At 42.4% G+C, this 24,549-nt stretch overlaps 1 protein-coding gene across 1 annotated transcript; it reads left to right on the top strand.

Moving 5' to 3' along the window:
- Positions 1–669: 669 nt before the first annotated feature.
- On the top strand, positions 670–24,494 carry SLC7A9 (solute carrier family 7 member 9). Its single transcript, XM_081963679.1, has 13 exons — positions 670–834; positions 4,694–4,834; positions 7,673–7,820; positions 9,704–9,946; positions 10,992–11,117; positions 12,614–12,713; positions 13,900–13,944; positions 15,566–15,689; positions 16,428–16,531; positions 19,637–19,733; positions 20,112–20,261; positions 22,347–22,521; positions 23,855–24,494. Exons 2-13 carry the CDS (start codon positions 4,736–4,738, stop codon positions 23,917–23,919), a joined length of 1,476 nt encoding a protein of 491 aa, XP_081819805.1. The 5' UTR covers positions 670–834; positions 4,694–4,735; the 3' UTR covers positions 23,920–24,494.
- The last annotated feature ends 55 nt before the right edge of the window (positions 24,495–24,549 follow it).

The following is a 24,549-nucleotide window of genomic DNA, read 5'->3' on the forward strand; positions in this document are numbered from 1 at the left end:
CTGATGGCACAGATAAACCTTCAGGTGACCTTAAGGACTCTCTGAAAGAATGCAGATGCCCAGCTGTCTGCAAGGAGTATAAATCCTTCCATTTCCCCACCATCCAGTCTTCAGAGCTGAAGAAGCTCCTTGGATGAGAAGCGAAAGGTCTTCAAAGAGAAAGCAGGAAGTCCCGTTGCCTCTTGAAAAAGAAGGGGGGAAAAAGCACCTTCGGAACAATCCTCAACCTTAGATGACACGGGTATTGGCAAGTCTGCAAGAGGATTTTCCAAAAACGGGGGGGTTTGGGGAGAGAAATACCACCGGCATTTAACTGGAGTTACAACCATGGAAAACCGGCTTTTTCTCTTTCCCCCAAAGCTGTGTGTTTGTTTGTTTTCTCTAATGAAGCCTGCATGACTTTGATGTTTTATATAGTCATGGCAACCTGCAATTTACTGGCGCCTCCAATGATACGCCAGCTGCACTATCGCATTCTTTCGTTCCATTTGCACACCTTCTTCTCCTCCTCCTCCTCCTCCTTCTTCTTTTCTTCTTCTTCTTCTTTGTCCCTGGCCGGCTGTTAATCCACCCAACCCACTCACACATGCACACAGTTCAACATGAATTAATTGGGCCCCTTAATGCTCCTTGCAAGCACGCTGGTTTAATTATTATCTTTTTTTTATAACCTCTAAGCTTAAGTAGCCACTGCAATTTCCCACTCTCCTCCTTTTTTTTGCAGCCGTGGGTATTCTTGAATGCTGAATTTGGAAGGAAAAACACTTGAGGAAGAAGGGAAGGGAAGTACCTGTTGGAGGACACTTTGGATGAATAGACACAAGACCGACCACAGTAAGTGACATTCTTAGTTCCCTGCTGAAGGACAGGGGATTAGTTATGAGCTGTCTTTAACCATCTCCGAATTGTGATCAAAGCGCAAAGTAATTTTAAAAAAAAATAACAGACTTATTACATGTATAAAAGAAATTAAGATATTTTAGGATTGTCTCGGAACTTTGTGGTTAAATTCCTACCTGGTGCCATTCAAAGGGTGGGAGGAAATCTATAGAACTTCAACCCTCTGAACTCTTCTTCAGGAATAAGAAACATGCATCTTCTAGTAAAGATAAAGGTTCGTCTTGCACATATGTGCTAGTCGTTCCCGACTCTAGGGGGTGGTGCTCATCTCCGTTTCAAAGTCGAAGAGCCAGCGCTGTCCGAAGACATCTCTGTGGTCATGTGGCCGGGATGACTAAACGCCAAAGGCGCACGGAACGCTGTTACCTTCCCACCAAAGGTGGCTCCTATTTTTCTACTTGCATTTTTTACGTGCTTTTGAACTGCTAGATTGGAACAAGTAATGGGAGCTCACTCGGTTATGCGGCGCTAGGGATTCGAACCGCCGAACTGCCAACTTTTCTAATCAACAAGCTCAGTCTTAGCCACTGAGCCACCACATCGTCTAGTAGATACACAGAAAGTCCTTGACTTACAACCACAATTGAGCCCAGCATTTATGTTGCTAAGTGAGGCAGTTGTTAAGTGAATGTTGCCCTATTTTATTTGCCTTTCTTGCCACGGTTGTTAAGTGCAGTTAGTAACCTGGTGGCTCAATGAATCTGGCTTCCCCACTGACTTTTCTTGTCAGAAGGTCACACAAGGGGATCATATAATTCTGGGATGCTGCATCCGTCATAAATATGAGTCAGTTGCCAATTGAATTTTGATCATGTGGCTATGGGGAGGCTGCAACAGTTGTAAATGGGAAAAATGATCATAAGTCACTTTTCTCAGTGCCGTCGTAACTTTGAACAGTCACTAAATGAACTGTTGTAAGTCAAGGACTACCTATATCTACACATAATCTTCTTGATGAGCATTTTAAGATGTTGATCTATCTACTTAGAGTGCAGATAAGACACTTCTGATGATGACACTACAAATTAAAAACAAACAGAAATTTGTTTTGGATAATCAGTACAAAATATAACGAGCTGAGGGGGAAAAAACCACAGTAAAGCAAAAAAAAAAAAAACACCCACATTTTTGGCAAAGGATGTATTCAGAAAAACTCAAGTAAGTTAAATATTAAATATAAATATTTGTGTTAGATTGTGGGTGTGTGGAGTGAGGGTGATGAAATAATCCATTTGTCACAGAAAATGCGTTGGGTAATGAGAAAACGGTTATGGTCATATTTGAAACAATAATGTCCAGAATTCACAATTTTCTCATAGTTTTTTTCCCCTGCATATTTCTTATATATTTTTCCCTAATAAGTTACAGTAAATTTCCCTCCATTCGAAGCCTTCCTACTTACCCAGGCTTTGAAATCACCTATTTTAAGATTAATATTCATCTGTAACTGAAGAAATTGTTGGAGATTGGAGCAAAAATCTTTTAGGCTTTGAAAGTCCCGCCTGAGCTACTTGAGTGTCCAATATTTGGTGACAATTGAAAATTGGCCTTAAAGTTCCCTGCTGTTTTCATGTCCGATTTCCACGAAAGCACATGGACAAAAGTTTTGGATTCAGCTCTAAAAAGTTGCTTTGAATTATGAATGTTGAAACTCTCAGTGGCTCCTTAAAGCAGCTATGTGCATTTCCAGAAGCAACGAAGGATTCTCAAAACAGATTTGGCTGCTTTAATGACTTGCCAAAGGTGCCCATTATTTTTCAAGTATGGTTGTTTCCATTGTGAATGCTCAAGTATGGTTCATTTATATTCTGTGACAAGAGATTCCCAGTTAATCTTGATTGTATGGATTGTGGTGGGATAAGAAGAAAAGAAAGAAAGAAAGAAAGAAAGAAAGAAAGAAAGAAAGAAAGAAAGAAAGAAAGAAAGAAAGAAAGAAAGAAAGAAAGAAAGAAATTTCCAGGATTATATACTGTGGCATTGCTCAAGAAGAGCAAAGCATCAATGATAATATAGTAAGACAGCACATATATATAGGACTAAAGTGGAGGAAATAAGGAGAACTTAGGGAAAGAGGAAAAAAATAAGATCCAAATAATGTAAAATTGGTTCTGTCCTTAGGCTTGAAATAGAATCTTGGCCATATAGGAACAAACTGTTTCATCTTCTCATCTTTGGAACATAAAGACATTTTTTAAAAGGGCATAAACCTTGAATTCATTCCTTAATGCAAGGAGCACACAGTTCCTTCCATCTATGTAAAATAATTCTCTTTGCTGAGCCCCAGGCTTGATAAAGCCAAAAGGGCTTCATAAAATGTCATATTCTTTCCTAAAATGTAGATTTTGACATTTGACATTTCAATGGTTATGACTTCTGATCGCTGCTGAGTAGAATAGATTTTTTTAAAAACCTATCAAGTTTTTTTATAGAAAGTATTTACAGATTAAAACATAAGACCATCCATAAAAATTTACAACATAAAAGAAATAATCAGGTGAACACTTTCTTGTAAATTATCCAATAAGCAGCATCCATTAGCCGCAATAAACTGTTTTATGGCCAATTTTCTTCTCATCTGATGAGATCCTTTTTATGAGTCATGTCTTGTCCTCAAGAAAGAAACAGCAAACTGCCATTCCAAAGTTCGCACGCGATCTTTGTGATGTATTGGATTGTGATCACACAGTTCACATTATTGAAAATCTTTCCTGAAGCCCGTTTAAGTAATAAATTATGGTAAAAGGAGTTCAGATTTTGCCAGACAATTTTCTGGTATAGAGATTAAGAGCCTAACCAATATTATTGGGTTTGTTTTATCAGGGTCCTCCATTTTTGCTCCTGTTTGCCAGCCAGCTTAGCAGGTAGAGTAATGCAGGGGTGGGGGTGGGGGTAGAGAATAAGGCTGTGTTTTATTGGGCTTTAATACAGGTTGTCCTCCAACCACAATTGAGCCCCAAATTACTGTCGCTAAGCGAAATTTCTGTACAGAAACATTTCTATATAGATATACATAGAATTCTTTATTGGCCAAGCGTGATTGGTCACACAAGGAATTTGCCTTTGCTGCAGATGCTCTCAGTGTAAATAGAAAACTATACCCTGTTTCCCCAAAAATAAGACCTCCCCGGATAATAAGCCCAATCAGGCTTTTGAGCGCATGCGCTAAAATAATCCCTCCTCCCGAAAATAATCCCTCCCCGAAAATATTGCAACACAGCAGCAGCCATGAGGTGACCACGCTCGCCGCCTCCTGCACCTCAAAAATAATAAGACCTCCCTGCTTATTTCGGGGGGGGGGGTGTCAAAAGAAAATAAGATCCTGTCTTATTTTCGGGGAAATGCGGTACATTTGTCAAGAATCATAAGGTACAACCCTTAATGATAGGTACAAATAAGCAATCAAATCATACTAGGAAACAATAAATATAAATCGTAAGGATACAAGCAATAAAGTTAGTCATACAGTCATAAGTGGAAGGAGATGGGTGAGAGGAACGATGAGAAGATTGATAGATTCATTAATTTCAGAGTGATGAGAGCGTTTTCTGCCCTCGGTCTGAATGGGAGACAATTTCACTCAGTTTCACAGACCTTCTGAATTATTATTTGAAAAGGATGACTTATCAAAAGTGCTTCCCGATCCTGGTGAATTTGGAGTATGTAACTGCTGTATTTCATCCGTCTGCTGATAGTTACTTAGCAAAGGACTGGAGGGAGCAAATGAATTATAATGTAGCCTCTAGATAACATTTGGCATTAATATAATTATCGTTAACTTTTGTGTTGCTTGCAGAGATTGCTAATATTGGCAGGTTTGTCAACACTCAGAAAGGTGATGGGGAACGTAAGACAGAGGAAACCAAATGGAAATCAGGGTCTTGATGATGTCTCTGTTACAAGCAAGAAACCCAAATCCACAAGCTTACAGAAAGAGGTAAGATTTGTAGAATATAATCTTTTAAACAATTAAATATCCTTAGATGCACAATTTGGTGGCTCGCCTCGCAAGTAGTTTACTGATCTCGTTAAATTTTTCTCCTTGGATGCAACACTGTAGGTAGGTGTTTATTTATTTATTGAATTTATATTGCCGCCTATTCGCCCATGGCGACTCAAGGCGGCTTGCAGAATATAAAACCTCGTTTAAAACAATCAAACTAATAAAAAGAATCAAATAAATTAATATAATATAATAAAATCACCCTCAGCCCCTGCCCCGGCGGGGACAGCAGATCCCACGAGCAATTTAATGGACTCCATCCCACTCTGGGTTACCCAGGCCCGCTGGCAGAACCAGGGCTTCAGCGCCTTCCGGAACAGTGTCAGAGTGGGGGCTGTTCTAATCTCAAGGGGGGGATGATGATCCAGAGAGAGGGAGCCACCACAGAGAAGGCCCTTCTTCTGGATCCCACCAGGGTTAGGGTTAGGATTAGAGAAGGTCCCTCAAATAACCTGGTCCCAAGCCATGAAGGGCTTTAAAGGTGACAACCAGCACCTTGAACTGCATCCAATTGAAGGTACCATTTCTCCTTTATTGATTTAGAAGATAAAATGATCTTTCATAACAATGAGAGATTCCAGGTATAGCACTTTCCCACCTGAGGTTCAAATTGGACCGAAAAAAACCAGGAGAGGCTTAAGATCTTTCCAGGAGGTGTGGTACAGAAGGAGCAGGCAAGCAAAGAGCATCAATTACAGTGATCAGGAAGCTATGTGACCCAAGAGTTTTGTTGAGTTATACCATAGGCTCATCCTAGTCATATTGTCTGGTCATCCAGATGCATCCTGAAAAGTGACAACCCTTTCCCACTTTTGTTAAGCCTCCTTGGGAGGACAACCAAAACAGTAACTCCTTCCTCCCTGCCTGTAATGCCAGCGTTGGATTCACGTCGTATCTGAAACGAGAAATCACACTCTGAATCCAAGTAACGTACAAGGTGAACATTTCGTTTCTATAGTGCCAAAAGAGCAAGCCAAGCATGTCCTCCCCCCTCCGTGTTAACACATTAATTAGTAGAACAGTGATTGAAGAATAGCTTAACAAAGTTCACAAGAACTTTAAAAAAATCTTCTGCTCCCTGGAATGCCGGGTTAATGTTTGCATCGTAGCCCAAGCTGTTAATTTGTATTGTTGAAAGGGAGAGGAGCCTGATTTATGCAGGTGTTTTTGCTGTCTAATTATTTGGTGGGTTTGGGTATCAGACAGAGTTAGATAAAGAATAGAATTTGAAGATTTGAAACAATACATAAAATAGTTGGTCCTAGGAAAAATAGGAAAGAACTGATCTATTTTACCAGCAGAAACAAATTTGGTTGAAGGTGAATTAGCTAACCATTTCTTTGATCCTGGAAATATGGAATGGATTTGCTTTTCTTTTTGAACATTTAGGTTCCAAAAAATTGGTTGGCAAACCTTTTCGGCACCGAGTGCCAAAACGGAAGCGTGCACGCAGGGGCGCGCCGGAAACGAGCAGTTTCCCAGTGTGCATGCACACACTGGGAAGCTGAGCTTCCAGTTTTCGGAGTGTGCATGTGCACCAGTCATCCAGTCTTCCAGTTTCTGGTGCACATGTACATGCAAAGACCAGCTGGCTGGTGCGCATGTGCGTACTGGAACCTGGAAGAGCAACGGGCAATGGCTGGCATGCGCGGAGAGATGGCTCTACGTGCCACTTCCGGCATGCGTGCCAGAGGTTTGCCATCACGGACTTAGAGAATCTTGATTATGCTAGAAGGCTACTTCTGGAGAAGATTCCTTCAGAATTCCCATTCACTGTTTCTGACAACTGAGAATCCATCCAGATATGTCAACATATCGGGAACAAAAGAGATTAGAAAAGTTGTTTTGGAACCATTTAGTTTGAAGTAGATAAAGAGTTTTATTAGATCAGGCCAAAAATACATCTAAAAGCAGGGTTTTCTTTCTACACAAACCAATGAAATGCTTCCACTTCTAGTTACAGCAGCCATATTATCAATGAATGTTCAATGCTTTAGTTCAGATTGGTGCACTAAGCAGGAAGTTGGATTGGCCTCTTATAACTGGCCAAGCTCATTCCTCCCCAAAACAAATCTAGATGTAAAGTGGGTGAAAAGTATAAAGCTCTGTATTACAAAAGTCACTCTTGAAACATGGCGGTGCAGAATCATCGATCTTAAGAAACCTCACTGGTCCTCCCCTGGTAGAAAAGCTCATGAGCTACCCAGCAGATTTGGGGGAAAAGGCTGTTAAAGATATCTCCTCCAAAGCGGGGCCTTAAGACTCAGGCACTCAGATTTGTAACTAGGGAGTTACAACTGAGTTAGAGGACGGGTTAGCATCGTGCCAACATCTGTACAAAATCCTCCGTATCTTATCACGCCTGATACCCGGTGATTGGCTGAAGTCAAAATGAGCTCCCTAGATTGAGAAGTCTAGGAGTCACTGAAGCAGTAGGTCTGAGCTTAAATGGACTCCAGAGGATGGTAGAGGACAAGAAGGCCTGAAGGAACATGGTCCATGGGGTCACGCTTATTGCTTATTGGTGTCCCTTGTATTGCATTGTAGATATCAAAGTTGCAAGCGTTTAAGGTTCACAGAGAAGCGAAATAATTGATTATTCTACTCGTTTCTTCCATCCGACTGATGGTTTACTTATTACCCCTGTAGGTCCACTTCTGGTGACATCACGTAAATATCACACAAACAATCACCCGTTGTGAATTGAAAATAAATGAACCATCTCAAATCTGTTTGCTCTCCCTCCCTCCCCCTCCCCACTTCCTTCCTTAGGTGGGTCTGATCAGTGGAATCTGTGTCATTGTTGGAACCGTGATAGGTTCAGGGATTTTTATTTCTCCAAAATCCGTTCTGGCTAATGTTGGAGCAATCGGACCTTGCTTGGTTATTTGGGCAGCTTGCGGAGTGTTGGCCACCTTAGGTAAGCCGTTTCTTGTGCTCTCCATTTTTTTTTATTTCTTTGTTTTTTAGAGAAAGCCAAGCCAAGTTTCTTTTTCACATCCTATTGCTCTGTTCTGATGGAATACAAATTTGACATTTGCTGCCCCCCCCCACAACCTGTTGTGGCCCACCAATGGCCAGCGGAGCTGGCAGCAAAGTCAGACAGTGAGGAGGTTGGGGAGGAGCATGGGCCAGTCCTGGGGGCTGGGGAAGGCTCGGACGAGGGCTCTGCGTTGGAGGCAGAGATGGGGCTGAGGCTGTGTGGCAGTGATCAGGTGTCTACAGAGCTAGACAGCAGGGAGGCAGAGGAACAGCTAGAGCCTGTTCCCAGTGTGCACATGCGCAGAGCTGCCAGAAGCAAAAAAACAACTCAGAAATCAGGGTCGACTTGGGAGTAAAGCCACAGGTGGAAGGTGATTGGAAATCTCCCATAGGAAATAAAAGAAGAGTGAAAGGGGAGTGGGCTTTTGCAGGAAACAATTCGTTCGTTCGGTCGTTAGATTCGTTTCAGGAGTGTGGAGATCTGTCCGTGAATCTCAGAGACTCTGTGCCCAGTCTTTCCTTGCACAGCACCTCATTTGGAAAATATTGACATGGCAGCGTTCCAAGATAGATAAGGTCTGTAGTCACAAATACTCCTTTGAAAGACTGTTTACCAGGCCTTTGCTGAATGTGAATGAGAGGAATTCACATTCGTTTAATAAAAGGGATTTTGTCGGGACCAGGACTCTGCCTCGTGCTTTTTGGTGAAGCCTAGGTCCAAACACAACCTTCAGGGACTGCTGACGGGTTATGGAAAGATGGCTTATCACACTCACCTCTTTGATTCCTCTTTTGGTGCCTGTTTCTCTGCTGCAAGTCTTGCTCTGCTCAATCAAGAGAGCGCTGCTTGCTTTTCTGGCATTAGGGTGCAGTGGTTAGAGTGGCAGATTAGTCAGGGGGAAACTTCTGCTGACATTCTGCTCATCATCTGCAGGTTTCTTCAGGGTATGGTTAAAAAATAACTTGATTTCTATTAAATGACACCTTTCTCAACAAATGGAGTGAAGGGTTGTTTTTATTTAGAAACTGTAGTAAAAGGCAGGTCTGATCATCAGTATTAATAGCAATAGCACTTAGACCTATATACAGCTTGACAGTGCTTTATAGAGTCAGCATCATACCCCCAACAATTTGGGTCCCCATTTTACCCACCTCGGAAGGATGGAAGGTTGAGTCAACCTTCAGCCGGTCGGTCACGTTCGAACTCCTAGCAGTGGGCAGAGTTAGCCTGCAATACTTCATTTTAACCACTGGGAGGGAGGGAGGGAGGGGAAGGGAAGGGAGGAAGGAAGGAATAACAATAGGAGTTAGACTTATATATTGCTTCACAGTGCTTTACAGCACTCTCTTTACAGCGGTTTACAGGGTCAGCCTCTTGCCCCCAACAATCTGGGTCCTCATTTTACCCACCTCGGAAGGATGGAAGGTTGAGTCAACCTTCAGCCGGTCGGTCACGTTCGAACTCCTAGCAGTGGGCAGAGTTAGCCTGCAATACTTCATTTTAACCACTGGGAGGGAGGGAGGGAGGGGAAGGGAAGGGAGGAAGGAAGGAATAACAATAGGAGTTAGACTTATATATTGCTTCACAGTGCTTTACAGCACTCTCTTTACAGCGGTTTACAGGGTCAGCCTCTTGCCCCCAACAATCTGGGTCCTCATTTTACCCACCTCGGAAGGATGGAAGGCTGAGTCAACCTTGAGCCTGGTGGAGATTTGATCTGCCAAATTGCAGGCAACCGGCAGTCAGCAGAAGTAGCCTGCAGTACTGCACTCTCACCACTGCGCCACCGTGGCTCATTAATGCTGAAACTCCACTTTCAGGGGCTCTTTGTTTTGCTGAACTGGGCACAATGATCCCCAAATCCGGAGCAGAATACCCTTACCTGTTGGAAGCCTTCGGGCCCATCCCTGCCTTCTTGTTTTCCTGGTCCAGTCTCATGGTCATCAAGCCCAGCGCCTTCGCCATTATCTGCCTGAGTTTCGCAGAGTATGTCTCAGCTCCATTTTACCCAGGATGTGACCCTCCTGTGGTGGTCGTTAAGTGCCTGGCTGCAGCAGCCATTGGTGAGTCTTTGGTCTTTAAAGGAGGGAAACTAAGTTAGAGATGGAAGCGGAAGTAGATCTGGAGGAGAACCATTGAGGGCAACCATGAGATTGATATTTTTGGATGGATGGATAGAAAGATAGACAGACAGACAGACAGACAGATTTTTGGGATGAATGATGGATGGATAGAAAGATAGATAGACTTAGATAGATAGATAGATAGATAGATAGATAGATAGATAGATAGATAGATAGATAGATAGATGATAGATAGATAGATAGATAGATGATAGATAGATAGATAGATAGATAGATAGATAGATAGATAGATAGATGATAGATAGATAGATGATAGATAGATAGATAGATAGATAGATAGATAGATAGATAGATAGATGATAGATAGATAGATAGATAGATAGATAGTTTGATAGATAGATGATAGATAGATAGATAGATGATAGATAGATAGATGATAGATAGATAGATAGATAGATAGATAGATGATAGATAGATAGATAGATAGATAGATAGATAGATAGATGATAGATAGATAGATGATAGATAGATAGATAGATAGATAGATAGATAGATAGATAGATAGATAGATAGATAGATAGATAGATAGATAGATAGATGTTTTTTGGATGAATGATGGATGGATGAATGATGGATGGATAGATAGATGTTTTTTAGATTGATTTCCCTCCACAGTAAAAAAAATCTATGAACAATGAGCTGAATGCAATAATTTTACCTTTCTGTCCTTTTCACAGTTCTAGCAGACACATCTGGAAAAATCTCAACATCATACTTCTCTTCCTTAAAGAATATTTTGTGGTTAGAAAAATAAATATAGAAGAATGATGGAAAAAACCTGGGAAGGTTTTTAATGAAATATGACATTGACCTCTGAACCCCCTATAAAAGGCCCCAAACGAAACAGTGATTGAACCCTACATGCCTTCTCTGTCTGCGTCTACATTTTCAGACTAAGCTAAAAACGAAAAGCGAGGAAAAACCAATGTTTTAACCATTTTGCCACTCTTTCTTTGTCTTGCAGTGGGCATTACAGTCCTGAATTCACTGAGTGTCAAATGGACAAGCTACCTTCAGAACATTTTAACTGCCACTAAAATGGTGATTGTCATAATTATCATCGTAAGTGGCATCGTTCTCCTGGCCAAAGGTATGTTCTGGTCGCTTATAAAGATACATAAACCCCCTCTACGTTGTCAGGAACCAGACGGAGAATGTCTGCAAAATGCAGGATTCTAAACTTGGAATACTCGTAGGGAATTTTTGGAGTAGAAATCCAGTAGATCTGGGGAATGCTAAGTGGAAATGACCCGCTAAATGACTCCCTCTTCTTTGTGGTAGCCCCTCAAATACTGGAACTCTGGAATACATGCCACCCCCTACTCCTTTCCCCCCCTCTAGACTGGCCATATCCAATTCCTGCAACCCGTTCGGCATATTGTGGGTGCTTCATCACTGGAGGTTTTTAAAGAGACTGGACAGCCACTTATCTAAAATTGTATAGGATCTCTTGCTTGAGCAGTGGGTTGATGTAGAACAGAGGTGGGTTACTAATTTGTTTACTACCGGGCACGGTCCCTCTCATGACGTTTCTGCATGCACAGAAGCATCTGGGTGAGTGGGCAGAGCCTCCAGATCTGGGCCAAACCAGCAGCAACCCATCCCTGGTCTAGAAGACTTCCAAGATCCCTTCCAACTCTATTCTGATTGATTGATTGATTGATTGATTGGAAAAGGCTGATCTAGACCTTGTGTCCCATTGCAAAGACTGAGTTTATAGTCTAGTCTAGTCCAATCTAGCCTTTTTATATACAAGTAGTTCTCAGCTTATGCCTATAATAAAGCTTGTCAATTACGGTCATAAGTCATGATGGTCATAAAACGGATCAACCATGTAATCGTGTGATCAACCTGATTTTACTATCTTATTTTTTGTGGCTGTCGCTAAGTGAACACATTGTTCGTTATGGGGTGTTTTTCCCAATGCTGGTTTTTGGCAAAATTGTTGTAAATCGCAGTCATTTTGACTTCAGGACCCTGCAAAGAGCTCAAAATGCAGGCTGGTTTCCGAGTGCCCAAAATGCAGTTAATGGGACCATGAGGGTGATCCCGGTTTTGGGAATTTTGGAACTGTGTCACAAGTATCTTTTGGAGGGTTTGTTGTAATTTGGAATGTCACTAAGCAACCAATTGTAAGTCGAGAACTACTTGTGTCATACTTTTCTTGGGGAAAATGCTCATTTCAAAAACTTTCTTGTCAATGAAGAAAAACACCTCATCACTGTTACTGAAACTTAAAATGGAAGAGTTTTTGTTGTGCATACATGTGTGTGTGTCTGTGTGTGTGTGTGTGTGTGTGTGTGTGTGTGAGAGAGAGAGAGAGAGAGAGAGAGAGAGAGAGAGAGAGAAAACAAGAATGAGAGACAGAGATACCTTCCCCTCTACAACATAAGTAATGGGAAACACACGTTTTAAAAATATTTCTTCCATTGCTTTTAAATAATTTCTATCTTATGGCTCAGTCTAAAGAATGCCTACTTGGCATCCTGGGGACTTGATGATTTGTTGTTGGAAAAAACTTTGTAGGGTGCTCTTCAAATCTCCTGCTGCGTGTCGTATTCATGTAGGATTCGTTTTGTTTTTCAGGAAACACAAAAAATTTTAACAATTCTTTTGACAGTTCCTCCATTTCCGTCGGAGGCATAAGCCTGGCATTTTACAGCGGACTCTGGGCCTATGATGGATGGTAACCTATTTACATTGTTCTAATTTCCAATTAAACCGTTCCCACTGGTAGATAATTCTGAAGGGTGGCACCTGAAAACGACAGCAGTTGAAGTGATTTTACATGTGTTGATGTTTCGTAGAGATGAGCAATTAAGGTGAAACTCCTTTCTCCTTTAGACAGACTAAGCCCAGGTAGCTATAGAATCTCAAGTTTCAGCTGGGAATGGCTGCTATGGTCCGATGGCTTCTAAAAAAGCTTTAGAAGATGATGGCCAGGGGCCAGTTCCATACTATTCCCATCCCAAATACCATGCCCCCACCCTTCCCGTTTCTATGGCAGCCGATAGCAAGCAAGCGAAGCAGAGGCTGACATCCGGCCCTCCTTCAGAAAGGTTTGGGCACTCTGAAAGGTTCGCCATCACTATACTAGGGGTTGCAGTTCAGATGCCTGTGGAGTGCCACATAAGACCTCAACGTATGATGAGAAAAATTGTCATTAAATAAAGCAGTCATCAAGTGGGGCATCATATGATCACACCTGATATTTGCAACTTTTTTTCCCCGCCCGAGTTGTTAAGTGAGACATCACCCAACTGCAACTCGTGACCTTCTCTGCCTGGGGAAGGCATCAGGAAACACCTTATTTCCTTCTGCAGTTCCACTAAAACTATATAACTAATGTTATTTCCTATAAAATATAGAAGTAATGTTATGCCTTCAGAATGTAGCAGGGAGGCTCTAGTTAACGGGGAAGATTTTATAGCAATCTGCAGAACTGATGGCTGCAGCATCTTCTTATTGGTTTCCCAGTGATTTTCCATGGGAAAAAGCTATTGCCTAAAAATCTACTAAGGAAAGAATGATGACTAAACTTTGATAGCCTGTAAAGAGAATTGAGTAAATTCACAAAGGATAAACTACCATCAATAGAATACACGTTTACACCAATATCGGGGGAAATAATGCTAGGGGAAACTATATCTTGAACGTGGGTTTCCTACTGGTTGACCATCATAGATAGAGGTTTAAGAGGGCATTTCCAGCTGGCTGGATACTTGAAGCCTGTAGCCATTATCAACACTTAACTTTATAGTCTTCGGTGGTTTATTAACTCCCAACAGATTCTGTAGAGGTTTCCTTCCAAATTTGCATAATTTAGGACTGCAGTTTAGACCGAGTAACTATTGATGTTTCTCTTCTTCCAGGAATCAACTTAATTATATCACAGAAGAGCTTAAAAATCCTTACAGGTAAGATGGGAGAGAGCCACAGCATTTTATTTGGACAACAGCGGGAATCTAAAAATGGACATTTCCATCCTGTTTTGAAATAACAGCAGTAGCACTTAAGACTTAGATAACGCTTTGTAGGACTTTACAGCCCTCTCTAAGCGTTTTACAGAGTCAGCAAATTGCCCCAAATCATATGGGCTCTCATTTTACTGGCCTCGGAAGGATGGAGAGCTGAGAGAACCTTGAGCCGGTCAAATAAGTTGCATGTCATGTAGGGCAGCTATAAATGAGGAAATAATAAATGCAAGGTGGGCCACATAGCCAGTGTGAACCTTCTGTGGTCCAACCTCTTTTTTATTACAATAAATCTGCATAGTCTGAATCAAAGAGCCGGAGGTGGCGCAGTGGTTAGAATGAAGTATTGCAGGCTAACTCTGCCCACTGCCAGCAGTTCGATCCTGACCGGCTCAAGGTTGACTCAGCCATCCATCCTTCCGAGGTGGGTAAAATGAAGACCCAGATTGTTGGGGGCAATAAGCTTACTCTGTAAACTGCATAGAGAGGGCTGCAACGCACCGTGAAGAGGTATATAAGTACTAATGATGTTGCTATTGCTATCTGCAAGAATCTGAGGACTGCCTTAAGTGACTTGACGTATCTTTTTCATTGGGTAAACCCAACTTTCCACTTTGGAATTAATGAAAAGTATGACTATGAATTACTTTGAATGAAAATTAATAAATTGATGAGTAACTCAGCCCATCAAAGATTAGAAGATAGTATCTTTGGAATTCCTGGAGTGGCTAACAGTGGCGTAGCGTGGGGGGTGCAGGGGGGGCCGGCCGCACCGGGCGCAACATCTGGGGGGGCGCCCTGACTCGCCCTGCGCCGCCCTTTGCCGGACTGTGGCCGTCTCTTTCCTCCCGAGGAGGAGCTCGAAGGGCAGCGGGAAAAGGCTCGACTGAAGGGAAGCAGGTGCTGCGGGGGTGGGAGGCGCACCGGGGGCTTCGGGAAGGCGCCGGCTTCCCGGGGCGCTCCAGGCGGAGCCGAAGGAGAGCGGCGCTGCGCTGCGCTCCGTCTGCCCGCCGCTGCAACGCCACCGTGTCCTCCCGCTCCGCCTGGAGCGCCCCGGGAAGCCGGCGCCTTCCCGAAGCCCCCGGTGCGCCTCCCACCCCCGCGGCACCTGCTTCCCTTCAGTCGAGCCTTTTCCCGCTGCCCTTCGAGCTCCTCCTCGGGAGGAAGGCAGGAGGCCAGCATGGAGAGCCTCACTTGACTGATGCCGACCCAGGGGCAGCTGCAGTCGGGCCGCCCTCGCTTTAGGGGGCGCAAATTACTTGCCTTGCCCCGGGTGCTGACAACCCACGCTACGCCACTGGTGGCTAAATCAATAATCTTTGAGGGTATGAAAACGTGAAGTAGGAATGAAATAGGAACTCCTTTTTCTGTAATAGCAATATTTGAGCATCATCTAAAGAACAAACCTTATCAAGCTCACTGGGCAGTAGAGAGCATTATCTATAAACCAAGTTCCTTTTCTTTATAAATAGTGTTTGTTCAGCTGCAAACATATGGAGATATAATTGACTAACAAGCTTTCACGCACACATGAATTAATGCCACATATTTTCACATTATTTAGAAATCTACCACTCGCTATAATAATTGGAATCCCCCTGGTCACGGTGTGTTATATTCTGATCAATGTTTCTTATTTCACGGTCATGACAGCCACAGAGCTTTTGCAGTCTCCAGCGGTTGCAGTGGTAAGTATCATACGGAATTGCACGGACCAAAAATTCTTTATAAAAAAAGTAAAAAAAAGTAGAATAGAATAGAATAGAATAGAGGTAGGGTAGGTTAGAGTAGAATAGGTTAGAGTATAGTATAGTATAGTATAGTATAGTATAGTAGAGTAGAGTAGAGTAGAGTAGAGTAGAGTAGAGTAGAGTAGAGTAGAGTAGAATATAGAAAATAGAATAGAAAAGGAAAGAATGGAATGGAATAGAGAAATGGCATGGAATGGAGTAGAACAGAACAGAACAGAACAGAACAGAATAGGAAAGAATGGAATGGAATAGAATATAGAGAATAGAATAGAATGGGAAAGAATGGAATTGAATGGAATAGAATAGAATATAGAGAATAGAATAGTAGAGTGGAGTATAGAATAGAATACGAAAGAATGGAATGGAATAGAATAGAAGAGAGAAATGGGAATAGAATAGAATAGAATATAGAGAATAGAATAGAATAGGAAAGAATGGAATGGAATGGAATAGAATTCTTTATTGGCCAAGTGTGATTGAACACACAAGGAATTTGTCTTTACCTAAAAGACAAGATACATTCATCATGAATCAGAATGTACAAGACCTAATGCTAGTCATAGGGTACATTGATTTTTTCCAAAAACCTTGCAAGTTACAGCATCCTTTTTCTATAGCCAGCCTGGTGAGTTTCACATTTTAAAGCAATGTGCTTTTTCCCTTCCATCTCTGCAGACGTTCGGGGATCGAGTCCTTTATCCCGCTTCTTGGATTGTTCCACTTTTCGTGGCGCTTTCAGCCCTGGGGGCAGCCAATGGGACTTGCTTCACATCTGGCAGGTAAAACTCAGAACAGCCTAGTAAGATGTTTTAATAAGCGAGTCGCTGTATTTTTCATGACCAATGAAAGTAGCAAGTAAGCCCTGCTTCTTAGCTCGAAATTCATGCCGTTACTTTGAAGACATTGTTCTGACCGAGGCTTCCCAAGAGCATGAAGCAAACTCCTTGTCCTGACAAAAAATCCTTTTATTAATTGACTGTGAATTCTGCTCATTCATATCCAGCAGTCTTTCCAGGGAGGATTTACAGCCACAGACCTTATCTGGCTTGGAGGCCAATATCTGCAGAACTTGGCAAGGAGTCTTGGAGAGTCACCAGCCAATTAATCAAACTAATTGTCTCCTGCAAACTCCACTCCCCTTTTGCTCCTCTTTTATTCCCTAAGGGAGGGCCATTCATAGTCTACCTGTGGCTTTACTCCCAAGTCGACCCCTGTTCTTTAGCTGTTCCCTTCGTCTGGCAACTCTGCGCATGCGCACACTGAGAACAGGCTCCAGCTGTTTGTCTGCCTCACTGATGTCTGACTCCGAAGGCAGCTGATAACTGGCATACAGCTCTGGCCCCCTCTCTGCCTCCGACACAGAGCCCTCATCAGAGCCTTCACAGATTCCAGGACTGGCCCATGTTCCTCTCCAACCTCCTCACTGTCTGAATCTGCTGCCAGCCCTGCTGGCCTCTGCTGGGCCACAACAGCTACTTAGCTCGAAATTTATACCGTTGCTTTGAAGATGCTAAATATGCTGTCAAAACAGACTGCAGAAGCTAATTCGTTCTGTCATCAGGCGAGGCCTTGGAAAATATAAAAAGCTGTAATTTACAAGGTAAAATCTAAAAATGATGAATTTGAAATATTCCTGGCTTTTTCCAGTCTGGATCTATTTCATTCATCGGTGCTTGTTTTTTTAAACAAACATATATATTTTATATATATGGTAGCAAGCGAGGAGAGAATTTTGGGGTCAGACTGCAAAGCTGGAGACAAATTTCACGGTTAATTAGCAGTCTTGTTCTGGAGAGGTTCCGGGCTTCTTAGGTGTCCTCTTTAATTCACACGATCGTTTTTAAGACACAGAAATTGCTGTTGCAGCATTTTCTTAAAGAATTGTGTAAATTTAATGGTCCGAAGGAGGACTTGGCAACATCAGTTCATACCTCTCCAATGTTCCTGGTAAAAGGGATTTGGTACATTAGGATGACTGGGGGGAAAATAGTCTCTTACGTTTTGTTCAGTTCTTAGGGGTAAATTTGGGGGAAAGGATATCAGCCAATGTATGGCTGTGAAAGTTGGATCATAAAGAAGGCTGAGGGCCAAAGAATGGAGGCCTTTGAACTCTGGTGCTGGAGAAGACTCCTGTGAGTCCCTTGGACTGCAAGGCCATCCAACCGGTCAGTCCTAGAGGAGATCAACCCTGACTGCTCCTTAGAAGGCCAGATCCTGAAGAGGAAACTCAAATCCTTTGACCACCTAATAAGAAGGAAGGACTCACTGGAGAAGAGCCGAATGCTGGGAACGATTGAGGGCAAAAAAAAGAAAGGGGCGACAGAGAACGAGGTGGCTGGATGGGGTCACTGAGGCAGTCGGTATGAGCTTAAATGGACTCCAGAGGATGGTAGAGGAGAGGAAGGCCTAGAGGAACCTTGTCCATGAGGTCACAATGGGTCGGACACGACTTCGCAACTAACAACAATATCAGCCAAAGAAGCTTAAATATGACTTTTTCATTCTCTTTTTTTTTCTGGCATAGGCCAGACGGAGAACCAGTTTAGTGTCATAGTTAAAGTACCAGACTAGAAACCAAAAGATCATGAGTTATAGTCCCATCCTAGACACAAAGCCAGCTGAGTGACCTTGGGGGGCCGGACACTTTCTTTCAGCCCTAAAAAGGAAGAAGTGGCGATTTTTAAAAAACAAAATCTTGCCACGAAAACGGCAGAGATGTGTCCAGGGGGTTGCCAAAAGTCAACACCGACTCGAAGGAACCGAATAAAATAAAAAGAAATGATCTTAATGCGTTGGAGATGCGAGATTCATTCCAGGCCTTGACGTTGTTCCCCGCTTTGATCAAACCAAATGCCATTTTTCTCCTTCCTGCCTCCAAATCTTAATGCTGCATACCATGTAATATCCAAGGATTCTGAGAATCATCTTGTGTTCTTGCTGCATTGACTTTTTTTTTGTTCTTTCTGAGCATCAATAGATGTACAGAAGGGAACATTTTGTTCAGCTTGGGCAGTTTTTCTTACCTTTTTGTGTCAAGCAACACTGCCCCAAAGCCTTCTCTTTTTTTATTAAATAAAACCCTCGACGTTATAACAGATTTATCTTTGATGCCACCCAATAGCCTTTTGTCCAAAATACATGCAGTCTTCAATTTACGACAGTTCGCTTGGTTCAAAGTTACAACTGAAAATATTTATGACGATTGCGATCCCCTTTTATGAGCCAAGTCAATGGGAAATCTTTGATGATGAGGGGACTGGAGACTAAAACATATGAAGAACGGTTGCAGGAATTGGGTATGTTTAGCTTAAGAGAAAGAAGGACTAGGGGAGACATGATAGCAGTGTTCCAATATCTCAGGGGTTGCCACAAAGAAGAGGGAGTCAAACTATTCTCCAAGGCACCTGAGGGTAGAACAAGAAGCAATGGGTGGAAACTAATCAAGGAGAGAAGCAACTTAGAACTGAGGAGAAACTTCCTGACAGTTAGAACAATTAATCAGTGGAACAGCTTGCCTCCAGAAGTTGTGAATGCCCCAACACTGGAAGTCTTTAAGAAGATGTTGGATAGCTATTTGTCTGAAACGGTATAGGGTTTCCTGCCTAGGCAGGGGGTTGGACTAGAAGACCTCCAAGGTCCCTTCCAACTCTACTATTGTATTGTATTGTATTGTATTGAAAGCCAGATTTACCTAACAACCATGTTTCCAACTTCCCTTAACCATTGCGGCAAGAAAAGTTGTAAAATGGGGCAAACCCCCTTCGCAAATGTTTTCACTTAGCAACATGCGGTCGTAACTCGAGGCCTGCCTGTATCTGAGCTAGGTGGTTTTCTTGCAGACATTTCATTACCAAAACGGGTAATATCATGCTTTGCTTTCCTAGGCTTGCTTATGTCGCAGGACGTGAAGGGCACATGTTAAAGGTTTTATCCTACATCAGCGTTAAACGTTTAACACCTGCGCCCGCTGTTATCTTTTACGTAAGTATGGTATCTCAAATAGCCAAATAACATTTCAAGCTTCCAACAAAAAAATCTTATCAAATTTGGCTCTATCATTTAATTTTAATAGAATAAGTATTGATATGGGATCTCCTGCTTGGGTGGGGAGGTTGGACTAGACGACCTCTAAGGTCCCTTCCCAGTCTGTTAATCTGTATAAATCTTGGCAACTCCTTCCTCTAACCCAGTGTTTCTCAATCTTGGCAACTTGAAGATGTCTGGACTTTAACTCCAAGAATTCCCCAGCCAGCATTCGCTGGCTGGGGAATTCTTGGAGTTGAAGTCCAGACATCTTCAAGTTGCCAAGATTGAGAAACACTGCTCTAACCCATCTTTCTGTTTTCTTCCGTCTTTCAGGGTACAGTAGCATTTTTTTATGTCCTCCCAGGAGACATCAATACCCTCATTAACTACTTCAGCTTTGCAGTCTGGCTCTTCTATGGCTTAACTGTCTTGGGGCTGATTGTTATGCGCTATACCAGAAGAGATCTTAAAAGGCCTATCAAAGTAAGTATCAACCCAGAAGAGGGTCCTCCTACAATCGAAGAAGCGTTTCATTGGGCAACCCCAATTTCTTGCCTCCTTGCCTCTTGCAAACAAGAGATGGGAAACCTGACTCCTAAAGGTTACTGGGTCACCATTCCCTTACCGCCTCAGCCAACAGGAAGGGATGCTGATGTCAGGGTTCCAAAGAGCATCCAAAAATAAGGCACGGTATTGCTCAAAGTCCCAATTTATTAAAGCGAGCCATGTTGGCACATCTGGGAAAACACGAATCTGAAAGCTTCCCGGTTTTCTCCACCCAGTTGAAAGTTCAAGATCTTGTCCCCACACCCACAAGTCCATCCCATGGTTCAAACTTCCACTGCCATGCTGGCAGCTTCCACCCATCCAGTTCTGGTCAGATGCAAAGACAAAGGATAACCTTGGGTTTTTAGAAAGAATTTTGTTATGGCTACATAGCATCTAACCCTGTACAATCCCCCTTACCATTTTTCCACAATAGAAAAAGGCATAGTAGAATAATAGAAAGTGTGGCAGGCCAAAGACCCAAGAGAAATATGGCTGCAGGCAACATCTGGAGGATGGTAATAGGAATTAGACTTATATACCACTTTACAGTGCTTTTACAGCCCTCTCTAAGTGATTTGCAGAGTCAGCCTATGCCCCCCAACAATCTGGCTCATTTTACCCACCTCGGAAGGATGAAAGGCTGAGTCAACCTTGAGCTTGGTGAGATTTGAACTGCCAAATTGCAGGCAGCCGGCAGGCAGCAGAAGTAGCCTGCAGTACTGCACTCTAACCGCTGTGCCACTGCGGCTCAGGAACATAAGCTTTGCAATCCAGCTTATCAATATAGCGTTGAGAAAATCACGCTGGCATCTTCCAGCTTTCTGGAATGGACTGCAGCTTTGCAAGCATTCACTGCTTGTGCTTTTGATATTTTGCGGTTCCAATATTTGAGGGGCTGTCACAAAGAAGTAGGGGTGTGTGTGTGTGCCAACCTACTTTTTCCAAAGTCCTAGAAGGCAAGAAACTATGGATGGAAATTAATCAAGGAGAGAAGCAGGTGTCGGCAGCTCTAAACACTCAAAGAGCCACAAAGGTCCTAACCGGAAGGCCCCCATTCAATTCTGGAACCAACCGGAAGTCCGGTTCCCCCACCATAGAGTCTCCTCCCAGCGTGGCATCCTTTTTCCTCTACCTGTCCTAACTGAAGGCCCTATCAATTGGTGACAGGGAGCCACAGCAGAGGGATGAAAGAGCCACATGTGGCTCCAGAGCCGGGGGTTGCCGACCCCTGAACTAGAAGAAGTCCCTTCCAACTCGGTTATTCTGCTATTATTCTGATCTCAACTGATCTCACCAGACGCATCCCTTTGGCTAGTCATCTGCAGTTCAACATATAGGCCTCCGACCAGGGTTTACGCTGAAGAAAAATTATTCTTCCTGATAACTTTGCCGAAAATGGAAAGCGAGGTTTGAAACATGTGATAAATATGACCATCAATAAAGAAGTACAAATTCTCTAGCCACGTATGCCCTGCAAATGAAGACTTGGGCTACGCTTACTCGTGGTCTCTTTTAAGCATTGTTGGATCACCAACATTCTTTTGGGGAATCTGTGCTGCTCGGCACTGGGAAGTGGTGAAATTCAAAAAAAATTTACTACCTGTTCTGCGAGCGTGGCTTCGTGAGCGTGGTAGGGGACTGCAAAATCTCCATTCCACCCCACTCTAGGGCCAGCCAGAGGTGGTATTTGGCGGTTCTCCGAACTACTCAAAATGTCCGCTACCGGTTCTCCAGAACCTGCCAGAACCTGCTGAATTTCACCCCTGGCACTGAGTATCTTCTCAATATTCTAAGGAACGTGTATGGGGTTGAAATTGACTCCTATGCTCCCTTCTTCGTAAAAGAAGTCGCCAAGCTAAACACAGATAGGATCGGGTATTAAGTTCACAAGGAACAAATTGCTCCAAGTTGACGGAATAAAGAGACCAACTTTGCTATTTTCAGTTAGAAATGAGAGGGTTATTTAGCTGTGTCAGTTACGTCTAATTACACAACCGCCTTTTTTTCTTTCTCCTACAGATACCACTGGTTATCCCTTTTATTGTAGTGCTAGTGGCTATCGTTCTGGTTTTGGCGCCTATTATCAGTGAGCCTGAGTTTGCATATTTGTACTGTGCCCTATTTATTTTTAGCGGACTTATCTTTTACCTTCTTTTCGTCCACTATAAGTTTGCCTGGGCTCAAAAAATCTCAGGTAAGTACATGGTTTTTTTTTTTACGTGGATGGTTTCCACCTAAAAAGGGGGACAGATTTCCTTTAAGAAAACAAAGTAAAGTTTGGCCCATTTTCCTGTTCCCAAGGATGCAATAAAATGAATGCAATCCTTAAAATATTCATTAAAAGAGGTGATAGGGATGAAGGGAACTGAGCAAAGCGAGAGCATCAATAAAGCGATGAAAGTTAAATCAGCTTTGGAACTACCGAAGAATGGAGGTCTAAAAATAAACCTCACTAAAGTTTACTGCAAATGGAAGCCAATGGAGAACCATTAGCAAGTCTGCTAGGTTCTGAAATCCAAATAAAAGTGGATTTTGCATCCAATTGCCAGCTTTTCTTTCCCTAAAACTTCATTTATGCACTGATGATGTTACCTGGTTGGATAACAAAACCTTTGTTAAAAAAAAAAACAACCAAGCTGAGAGCACCAAACTCCTCATTTTAACCTTGGGCTACAAATATTCTCCTTTATGGGTACATCATTTATGGATGCAAGCACAGAAGTCTTTAAAAAAAAAAAGCATCGTAGAAATCTTAATTCAACATTTTTACAATCTTTTTCCTAGAATAGGAAAAATTATTTGGGATTCCGACTTCTTACTTTGGAATATTTATGAACTTTCCTTATTTTTTTAAACTGGTGGCACTTGTGGGTATCTGCTTACAAACGTTTGCTTCGTCAATGGAATTTGCAAAGTTAGATACGTGATGGGATGAAGTCCGATTTGTTGTTGTTTTTTTTATAATGATAACCTCCGAAAGTATTCCTTCACATGTATCAAAGATCAAGAATTATGCTCCTGAAATACCAGGCAACAAGGCATCTTTAGGCCTCTGCTGGTTAGTTACTATGCGAAGAAGTGATGACTTGTAATCTCATTCTTTTAAAATGGTTTAAGTCGGGACTTAATTTTGTTAAAAGGCTTTATGCTGAATTAAAAAGCATACCATGGAACTGAGTTTCAGTGGAACAAAATGCTTCTCTACTAATGGGGTAATTTTTATGGGGTGGTGGTCATTGAGTCTGGAATCAGCGGACAGTGAAGTTGGGAAGAAAATTACATTGAGTTTTAGTTTAAAACAGATCAGATCAGCATTTACACCCGCTGCTAACTTCATACAGACAGCAATATACTGTTAATGTAGATTGCTGGGGACACAAGGATTTGTGAAAAGATATCTAAATAGATCTTGTTAGCTTGATCGCAACCAGGCTCATGCAGTCAACCCTTACTGGAAACTTCTCCAGAAAAGGAAAAAATATTAAATTAATAGAATATCTGTAACTCTGATAACCTCTTTATTTCAGAGCCCATCACCATGCATCTTCAAATGCTGCTGGAAGTCGTCCCACCAGAAGAAGTTACTGAATGAAAAAAAAAGATCCTATTTTTCCTTCTGAAACAGGACAGAAACCGGATCCTCAAACTAGCTCAATTTTGCCAAGCAAAATTTAGTGCTGGTGGGTTTACGGAATACGCACGACAGTAAAAATCTTACAATACGTATGAAACAGCAAAGATCTTAACAAAGATTTTTTGTTTCATATTACCGAGAAAGGGAGTCATTTTTTTTTTGCATCAGTTACAATTTTAAGATTTATAGCCAAGCGTGGAAAAAAATCAAGAAAAGAAACTGGGAGATTCCACTACTACATTCAAAATGAAAAGCATTTTAACAACTAAGGATTACCTTTTGGGAAATCTCTTAGGACAAGGCGTCTGACAGACCCGTTAACCAACGCAACAGAAGATGCCAACGCCTGCATCAGATAGGATAGAGAGCCATATCCAGATGGCAAGGAGATGCAAGAAGGATGAAGATGAACTGTTTACCTCTCAAACCCGAGGAAGTTAACAAATCTATCCTTGGCCTCAAGAGAGCTTGAGACAGTGCTGTGCTTTCTCTGTACTTAAAGCATTTTGCAAAATCAGTGCATGGGATAATAGGAGCTTTATTGGCCTGGCATGAGATCTAATCCTCACGGCCTAGATAGGAATTGTC

This window comes from Natrix helvetica (assembly GCF_964273705.1).
Source record: "Natrix helvetica genome assembly, chromosome: 10".
In the NCBI taxonomy this organism is placed as follows: domain Eukaryota; kingdom Metazoa; phylum Chordata; class Lepidosauria; order Squamata; family Natricidae; genus Natrix; species Natrix helvetica.